Source organism: Otolemur garnettii, unplaced genomic scaffold, assembly GCF_000181295.1.
Source record: "Otolemur garnettii isolate 467f Iridium unplaced genomic scaffold, OtoGar3 scaffold00122, whole genome shotgun sequence".
Lineage (NCBI taxonomy): Eukaryota > Metazoa > Chordata > Mammalia > Primates > Galagidae > Otolemur > Otolemur garnettii.
This window is the reverse complement of record NW_003852517.1, coordinates 1,876,439-1,886,665: the sequence shown is the minus strand read 5'-3', so window position 1 is coordinate 1,886,665 and position 10,227 is coordinate 1,876,439. Positions and strand designations below refer to the sequence as shown.

Sequence of the window (10,227 nt, the reverse complement as noted above, 5' to 3'; positions counted from 1 at the left end):
TGGCTGACTTAGAAGAATATATACCAGTAAAGAGCAAATTAGTAAGCAGGAAGAGCAGACCATGAAATTCTTCTAAAATGTAGCAGAAAGGGATAAGAATGGGAAAGGGATTAAAGAAAATTTAAGAAATAGATTTAAATGTTCTGACATCAGTTAATAGGATATCTAAAAGAAGAGAAAAAAGAGAAGGAAAGATAAAGTGCTGTTAAGCAGAAAAAAGTATTTTTCAAAATGATAAAAGGAGCACTATAAAATAAGATGTATTAATCATGAACCTTCATGTACCTAACAACATAGCTTTGACATACATAGAGCAAAAACTAATAGAATTTGAAAGAAAACTTTATAAATTCAAAATAATAATAGGAGTTTTCTATACTTCTCCAGAATCTTCAGGTGCTGGACAAAATGTATACACATTTTAAGCAAGGAAAAACTGTGTGAAAATTGTAATAATATATACTGATAAGGAAAGAGGAAAACAAGTCATGTTTGAACACCTCTTATAATTGCAGAAGTCAAACATGACTTACAACAATTTTAATACTATTTTCCCTTTCTTAAATGTGGGTATATTTTTTGGCACTCTTTATAATAAAAAATTACAGCAAAAAAGTCAAATATAAGGATGTAGAAAGTTTGAAAACAATATATATTTATATATCCTTCATATACTTAATATAAATACTTAACATGTTTATACATACTAAATATACTTTCTATATGTGCATATATGCTCATTTATGAACTGAGATATATATATATGTACACCTTACTCAAAGAAAAAATGCATAATTTTTTAAAACACACATATAGCATTCCCCCAAATTGAATTTAAAATAGTCTACAGAAAAGTTGCTGCCCTATGGCCTTACATACTGTCCACAATGCAATAAAATTAGAATTTTACATTCTTCTTTTAACTCTTACATATACAAGAAATTGCAATAAAAATCACAAATTATTAGAAGTGAATTGCAATGACTGCATAAAATGCTAGAAATTTGCAAAAATGGGTGAAGTAGTTTTCAGGGGGACATATTTAATTCTAACTACGTCTAATAGGAAACAAGAGACATTGTAAAGTGAATCCATACTTACTTTTAAAGCTCCTACTCCCCCTTCTAAAAATTAAGAGTGAATTAAACAATGGCATGCCAATAGGAGATAAGAGATGGGGGTCAGGGACTGACTCCACCAAGGTTTGTTGTCTGGCTGTACTAGATGTGTGAAAACTCCTCCAGTGGGGTTAGTTCCTGACCCCTCTTTTGGTATGTGACTAAAGATAAAAACAACAATTGATAAAATGGAATCCAAAATGCAGACTTGATTAGAAACACTAAAATTTGTTTTTTAAGGCAAATAATATAGACAAAATGTTGGCAAGTATAAGTAGAAAAAACAAACAAGACTACACAAATCACAAATGGCTCCCAACAATATCAGGGATGAAGAGATGGGCATAGCAACAAATACCAACCGGAACCCCTGTGTGTTGTATAATTTGAGATTTAATAATCAAGTTTGGGGAGGCAATGCCTGTTGCTAAGGTTGAGGTTTGCTAAAGTTTGTTGTGATTTTGCAGAGAAGAAACTTAAAGAAATTTTTGCTTTTAGAATGAGGAGTGGAAAAGAGATCAAAACTAGAGAATTCAGCTGTTGGATGATTTTTTTTTTTCCTTTTGACTTTGGAATAATCATTTAGTGGTAAGTTTACAATTCTTTGCTGTTGATAGGAACTTCAATTTTGATTCCTCTAGTCAGTTCGTAAACACTACAGAAACCCTGTGGACCAAGGTTGCAGGTGGGCATGAAGCCCGCACTCATTCTTTGCCAGCATTCCTCAGCCTCAGCTGATGTTGATTAACACCAGCCTGAAAGTGAGAAATTGGCCACACAGGGTGTAGCCGGCCATGAACCAGAGGAGGAAGAAATAGGAAATCCAGCAGATAAAGTAAATGAGATAGCCGCATTTTCTGGACAATGTCAACCTACAATAACCTCCATATTTCATTGTTTTCTACATTTTTCATATTGGTTGGATATACAACCAATCTTAAGGCTTACTGCCAGATAACCTTTCAAAAAGATTGTATTCATACTCCTTCCAAGTATTCCCATAGCCTTACAAACACAGGAAATTATTATTTTTAAAAGTTTTTCAATTTAATACGTTTTTAAAAGATGACATTTTATTTTTATTTATTTATTTTTTTCGAGACAGTGTTTCCCTATGTCATCCTAGGTAGAGTGCCATGGCATCACAGCTCACACCAACCTCAAACTCTTGGACCTAAGCGATTCTCTTGCCTCAGTCTCCCAAGTAGCTGGGACCACAGGTGCTGCCATAACCCCCAGCTATTTTTTTTGCAATTGTCCTTGTTGCTTAGCTGGCCTGGGCTGCATTCGAACCCACCAGCCTGGGTGTATGTGGCTGGCACTGTAACCACTGTGCTACAGGCGCCGAGTCAAAAAATGAGATTTTAGAGAGACTCTTTTTTATGAGCTTGATTCATCTACAGAAACAGCTTCGAAATATCAAAGTGTTCTACTTTGAAAACAAAATGTGGAAATCGGAAAGAACCACTCCCACTCCTCCAGGCAAATTATATTTGAGTAATTCATGCAGACAAATGGAACCAGCATAGCACAAACAATGGTGTTCAAAGGTCTCCACTCTGATAATTGTGTTGGCTGGATCCTGAGCAGGGGAACTGAGTATCTTTACCTTGTGCTGTGCACAGCAGCACTGCTGTCATCCCCCAAATCAGGCTGTAGGTAGACAGATGACAGAAGAGCCTCCTGAACACCTGAAGACAGAAAGCAAAGTACAGAAATGGGGGTTTGGATTTGGACAAAGCCAAGGAAGCTTCAGGGAATTTCGAGGTAAGTTTCTACCAGCAGAAACTTTAGTTTTGTGGGAGCAGAACCAGAGGCTATATAGGGAAGAAATAACAGTATGCTCAGGATGTGGGAAGGGAAAAGCAGCAGTGTGGCTCCTTCATGATAGCAATCCCTAGCAATTTGAGGCCTTGCTCCTAAAGCCACCATTGCTAAGAGCAAGGCCTCACAGAGACAGCATCACTAGGGAAAGCCAAGCTAACTTACATAAATATAGAAAAAATAGGGAATACATATGTTAGGCATAGCATTCGCCACCCACAGAATCCATTAAATTAGTATTAAAAATCTAACTTGGTGGGTACCCACTTTCCAGAAACAGTATGTGGTTGCCTTGAATTTCACTGAGGTGGATATTTTTGCAAATGCTGCTCATTTTCTATAAATTGTACCTTTTAAAACCCAGAACTGGCTTTGATTTTTTTGTTTATTATTTTATGTTCATGTCCCTGGACATAAACCTTTGGCCTTCTTATAAACCATGGTGGAATTTAAGGAACTGTTATTCTGGCCATTATCTTGCTATAAAATGAGAAGGCAATTTCTCTTTGCAGTAGCTCCATGGATCCATTCATTTGGTCTACAGGTATGTTCATTCTCAGGGGCATGAGCAAGCAATGTAACTGTTCCCTATATTTTCCCTTGTGTCCTATATTTCTCTATGTTAGAGATATGTAAGAAAGTGTTTTCTATTTTTCTTTCAATAAGATTTATTTTTATTTCATGTTACCATTCCAACTGGATAGAAAAAGGCCAAGCTTAATTTCAATCAATGTTGTATAATCTTTAATTCGGTCTCCCACCACCCCAACAATTGTTCTGAGCTCTGGTATTGCATCTATAATCCTGGGGGCTTACATAATGCCAGCCTGTGGTATGGGGCTACTTATCATTGGTCACGACCATCTATTTACTTGGCATTCACTAAGATGATTTGTGTTCCCTCCAAGTCATCACTTAAAAAGTGAGCTGGTGTTCTCTTGTGTTCTCCCAGCCTGCCCTTAGATTCTGCCTGTGCTGAGTGAAGGGAAAGTCTACAAAGCCCTCTGCCTAAACTCCCACGTATCTGCCCATCTCAGTTTTACCATTCCCTTACCATGATGAACCGGATGCTGCTTCCCAGTCTTTCCCAGGGAAGTGATGCATGGGGACTTCCTTTTCTTGCTTCTCAGCAACTACTGGCAGGTTTTATTTTCCACTCCCCTGAACTCCCCACTTCAGGTAACCAGGCACAGAGCCTTTTTTTCAGGACACAAACTGGTATCTGAGCGTCTACATCAGGCAGTTCTTTGCTCTCCCAGCCTAGAAAATATTTATTTTCCTTAGGGTTAGAAAAGCTTGTTCCTCCATCAGCTTGCTTTCTTCCAATCAACTCTTTCTAGAATGAACATCATATCCTCGGTCTTTCAGCATTCAGTCTTCTGAAACTCAAATGCCTACACTCTTGCTATTGTAAAACTTTGGCTTCCAAAACTAAGAGATCCTTTCTGCTTTTTCTGTCGTGGTATTTCTCCTCTAAGGCAGTGAGTGGGTGCTCGGCTGTCTAAATTGAAAGGCCAGAGGACAAAAATAAACTACTGAAATAAAAAAAAACCACACCAGATACTGCATCAAAAGAATATCCCAAGTTATATTTTATATAAAATAACTAAACTACCAAGGTTATTACTGAACATTTATTGTGTACCAGCCACTGTTCTTAGCACGTGACATAAATTATTTCATCTAATATTTCACTTAATCCTATGAAGGAAGCATTATTATTATCAGCTTTTTCTTCTTTAATAGGGCATTTCAAGGACTTTAATTTTCAAAATGAAGAATATAAGGCATAGAGATGGTAAGTAACTTGGGCAAAGTCCAGAGCTATGAAGTGATAGAGACAGGTTTTAAACCCAGGCAGTCTGACTTCCCATTTCATAACCATTACACCAGCTTGCTTCCTCTATGTATAGAGTATTGTTGATTTTGAAATTTGGATACATCAGTATAGAATTATATTCTTACTGGGCGGTGCCTGTGGCTCAAAGGAGTGGGGCGCTGGCCCCATAGGCCAGAGGTGGCAAGTTCAAACCCAGCCCCGGCCAAAAACTGCAAAAAAAAAAAAAAAAAGAATTATATTCTTACTGCCTATGAGCAAACCACTATTGTGAGGGATTACCCACAGTGCCATGCACAAAGCAGTCTCTGTTTCACTGCCTTGGAAGAGTATGTTGAATTCAGTTTTGAAGATGTAATTTGGGAAATATTTAGCCAGATTTCCACAGAGTCAAGCAATCTCTGAAAGCCACCAAGTAACTATCTAGAAGCTGTATTAGTAATAAAGCCTGTCCCAACCTGATGCCTTACCAGAGTTCTAGGCCCCCATTTCCCACTCCCTGCAGCTCAGCACCTCAAACACACTCTCAAATCTCACGTAACTATGTTGTCCTCTGTGCACACCAAGCTCCACCTCACCATCTCCTTTCAATGGCTTGAAATCACCAAGCTCTTCCTGCTTTAGTTCCTACATACGTGTTTATATATGCTTTCTTTCTGCTTAGAAGACTCTCAGTTAAATGAATAGAATGAATAAATGAATGAATGAAGTTATGAATAACACCAAATTCATCATAATTTTCCCCAAAACAGTTTCTCTTCTTTTATCTCCCAGGTACTCAAGTCATCCTTCACTTCATCCCTCTCCCCAGACACATAGGATTTCAGTGCACAGCATTCCACCTGCAGGAATCCGAATCAACTCCTTCTCAATATTTGCCTTAGCTGAGCCCTTTAGGATATAGTAAGTTCACGGTTAAAGTTTATTTTCCCCAACACTCTAATCTGAATCTTTCAGTTTGCCCTTCAATTTTTCTGAGATTTCGATTGTTTTATGACATTCTTCTTCCTATAGACTTATGAGCAAGGGTTGAGTGAATATTGAAGATCTAAATTTTGAAGATCTAAATATCTCCTCTTTTATTTGCCATAAGCATTTCTCTTTCCTTTTCCTGTCCAGTAGGACCACCCTGATTCTAATATCCTCCCTCCTCCCTCCTCTATGGATTCGTTAATCCTGTTTAATGCACGCCCTTTCCTTCACTTGGGAAATAGCCATGACTTTAACTTAATGAGAGATATATTAAAGAGGAAGAGCCAAACCAGATAGGTATTTCACAAACCTTAATCTCATTATGTCAGCTTAAACTTTCCAGTTTTAACCAATAGGTGTTTCATAAACATTGATATCATTCTATCAGCTTCATTTCTCCTTTAGCAGAAGAAGTCACTAACCAAGTCCCTTCATAGGTAGGACTAGACAATTACCTGATAATCATTGACTGTGGTCTTTCCCCTGGGTATAGCTGTAAGGAGAGGAGTCTTAATTGTCCTGGTCAGAGTCTGTGGTTTGGGATTAAGAAAGTGGTGAACATTGGGACCAGTCTCGCCTCAGCTTTCCTGGGGCCAGCTTATATAGTCCTGGAGGTGGTTGTGCATGTGAGCATCAGAGCTGTCAATCTGGGTGAAGGCCTGGCATTGAGCACCATGCCAGAGATTAACCTACTCTAAAAGGGCACTTCTACAGCATTCACTACACCTGCCAGAGATGGAGAGACTCCCTCACAGTGTTCCTGGTGAATGTTTTGGGATGGATACTCTTGGAGGTAATGACATCTCCCTTTCCTGTGGTCCATCTCCAGTGCTACTCCCTGCCTGAGTGCTTTCTTGTCTTGCTCATGGATTTTATAACTTGATATCCAACCACACCATGAGCATGTCTTCCTTGTGACTTCTCCCCATATCTTCATACATCTAAGATGATTCAACTGTCAGAACACAGCACCTGTTCACCTCGTCCCCTCCTCTCACCCATTCCCACATGCTTGCATTATGTCACCCTCGGTAGAGTGCTGTGACATCCCAGCAAGCTCAAACTCCTGGGCTTATGCGATTCTCTTGCCTCAGCCTCCCGAGTAGCTGGGACTACAGGCACCTGCCACAGCGCCTGGCTGTTTTTTGGTTGCAGTTGTCTTTGTTTAGCAGGCCTGGGCCAGGCTCGAACCCGCCAGCCTCGGTGTATGTGGCCATCGCCCTATTCACTGTGCTATGGGCACCACCAAGACTTTGGTTTTGAGGTGGCTAAAGAAGAACTCAATAATTTTCTCAGTATTATTGAGAGTGTGCCACAATAGAATATCTAATTGTGTAGAAAAGTCAGGAGGGGAAGAAAAAAAGGAAAACAGGTAAAACTCAGGCTCTGCTGCTAGTACCTAACACATTTTGTTTTATTTTCAGTTAAGTCAATTGTGTTGACAGATACAGGCATTCTAGTTCCATGTCATTTTTAAAAGTCATTATGTGCCTCTCTCTCTTTCACATGGGGATATAGGCACTAGCAGAGGCTGTGATGAGGAACACAAAATGGATTAGCTCTCACAGAGGAAAATCTGTGTTTTAAGAGAGGAAGCAGACAAGCAGACACGTCCCAGTCTGCGGACTGGGATCCAGCCATGTTAAACAAAAACACAGGGACTAAGACAAAGGAATCAGGAAGGCTCTGCTCTTTAAAATAGACACATTTTGGTTTTATACAGTTTTTTTCCCTCAAGTCCATACAGAACAACTGAAAGAACTACCAATCTGAAAGCCACGGTATTTCTATTTATGGGGAGTAGACCTGGGCTAAAACATAAATGGAGATAGATGAGTGAGCTAGGGCAAATCACTGTTACCTCTCTGGGACTCAGGAACAAGAATAGTATCAACCTCATGATTAAAAAGACCAAATGAAATTGTATATGTAAAGCTCCTAGAATAAAGATAATACAAATGTCCACTAAAAAAAATGTTGCTGTTATCTCATTAGGTTATTATAAGAACTTAGCATTTAAAGCACTTAGATATAGTAAATGCCAATATTAGCAAAAAGAAAAAAAAATCAAGTCAAGGGCAATCATGAAAATAAAAATGGCCATTTAAAACCCTTGCCAAGCAGAAGACGGTTCACAAATGCCGGGGTCTTACCTGCTAACTGCCCACCTGGTAAAAGCCTTACTGCCCCTATGCATGCCTCTTCCTTTGCAAAACCTTTCTAAGCGCATATCCTGATTGCAACACATGTAGTCACATGGAAAAATTAACCTTTTCTCTTGTTTATTTGTAAAATTAGGTAAGCGTTTCTTGCTGTAAGGATAGTTGTGAAGATTAATAGCAACTACTAGACCCTAGCTCGCAGGCCACCATTCTCCTTTGTTTAGAAAGAGCGAAATCACTGGCTGTGTGGTCTTGCCAACAAACTATATATGAACAAAACTGTCTTGAAATACTAATTGTATTTGGATTTTTATCTAATTATACCAACACAATATATATGAACCTCCCTTTCTTTTTAATCATGTAAACAGATCTCAGAAACAAAATGTCTGTCTTTCTGTCTTCACCCTTCAAAGAATCATGAGCACAGAGCGTTTTGATTGTCTCCAAAGGCCAGAGCTAGGAGGGAGGAAGAGGCTGAGCATCAGCGAGCAAACCAAGGAGCTCTTCAGAGCCCCGTGCATCCCCAGCGCAGTTTTTGGTGCTAACGCGGAGCCAATACTGCGTGTCTCTCTCTCTCTCTCTCTCTCTCTCTCTCTCTCTCTCTCTCTCACACACACACACACACACACCCCTTATTTCTGGGTCAGGTTAAAACAGGTGCTTTTCTACTCTTGGGAGCTGGAACCGGCAAGCCCAGCCGGCCGCCGGAGCAGGGGAGGCGCGTCGGGAGCCCGCATCGGGAGCATCCTTTGCCGGGGACTAGGAGAGAAGAACCGGGGCGCCACGCACCGTAAGCCACCCTTTGGAAGGCACAGTCCGCTTCTCAGGGAGGATAAGGGTGAGAGAAAAGCGCTGCCACCAAGACCACAGACAAATTCCCGACTACACTGCGAGAGCCAGCCCAGCCGAAGCGCCGCGCCTTCCCCGCGCCGCCCAGGGCCGCCGGCTCGGCGTCCACCCTGCTCCCTCCGGCCCTTGCCCGGCCCCACTTACCGGCCTTTCCATCCCTGCTCCTGACCCAGCCTAGCACCACGCTCCTGAAAGCCCCGCTGCTTCTGTCAAGCCTGAGAGGAGGACTTCACCTGCCCCCACCGCGTCGCCCGCCGGGCTGGTGGCCGCCGCCTGGGTCCCACCGCCCCGCCCCGCCCCCGCACGCGCTGCCTAGCGAATCCGAGAAAGGGCGCTGGATGCTGCTCGGACTCATTTTTGTCTATGTTCAGATATTTTTAACTATTCCGAGGCGGTAATTGGAAATGCTGAGAAAGTGTTTGGAACGAAAAATCACTTTTTCCATTTTCCTGTTACCTGGCTGAGAGAGAGGAAATGAGGTGGGGGAGATGAATTATGCAAATAACTGGGTTACCATTTGAAGGAGTGGTAATGCTTTCCAGTTGAATTCAACCAGTGGACACTTAAAAAAAAAAAAAACTTATATTTATTTATTTAATCCGGAATCAAATTATACATTTGAACAATTAATTCTAGAATGAGTTTGTTTTTTATGATGTGATCGGTTGTTTTCTTTACTGAAGAGTTTCCTTCTGCTTGCATTACTGATGCGGTTTCTTTTTATTTCAACAAGTTCCAGAGTTCTTAGCTTTTTAAAAAAAATAAAAAAAAGAAAAAGAAATCAATAAGAAGTGTACCTCCTGGAGCCTTTTCAGCTTTGCCCCCCCAATCCTAAGACAAGGAGCTGGGACTGAGCTTTTATTGTAAGGATGCTCAATCCTCGCAATCAGTCCCTGCCTCCCTCCCTCCTCCCCTTCTCCCTTCCTTCCTTCCTCTCTCTCCCTTCTCCTTTTCCCCTCACTTTATGGAAGTGTGATTGACATTCAAAAAGCTGTAGATGTTTAATGTAAAGTCATGCAGGTCATAATGATGTTTCTGGTGGTCCCACAAGATTTCAATGTTGTACAATAACTAAGAGGATGCCATGAAGGCTATGTTAACCAGTTTGATGAAAACATTTCAAATTGCATATAAAAGCAACACACTGTACCCCATGACTGCATTAATGTACACAGCGATGACTAAAAAAAAAGATTTTAATGTTGTAATTTTACTGTACCTTTTCTATGTTTAAATACACAAATGCTTACCATTGTGCTACAATTGCCTGCGTCATTCAGTAAAGTAAATTGGTATACAGGTTTGGGGCCTGGGAGCAATAGGGTATACCATTTAGGTTTGTGTAAGGACTCTCCATGATGTTTGCACAATGACAAAATGATCTCATGACCGATTTCTCAGAATGCATCACAGTTGTTAAACAACTCATGCCTACATAGAACTTCAAGTTTTATATTCCTGT

At 40.5% G+C, this 10,227-nt stretch overlaps 1 protein-coding gene across 1 annotated transcript in view; it reads right to left on the bottom strand.

Annotated features, from left to right (window-relative positions):
• The window catches only part of CD200 (CD200 molecule), a 24,828-nt gene extending 15,843 nt beyond the window's left edge, over positions 1-8,985 (bottom strand). The window contains exons 1-3 of the mRNA XM_023517853.1: positions 8,910-8,985; positions 3,997-4,202; positions 2,728-2,809 (exon numbers count right to left, since the gene is read on the bottom strand). Of these exons, the coding sequence (XP_023373621.1) occupies positions 2,728-2,809; positions 3,997-3,999 (85 nt within the window). The 5' untranslated portion in view covers positions 4,000-4,202; positions 8,910-8,985. The remainder of the gene's footprint in view (positions 1-2,727; positions 2,810-3,996; positions 4,203-8,909) is intronic.
• Positions 8,986-10,227: the final 1,242 nt, after the last annotated feature.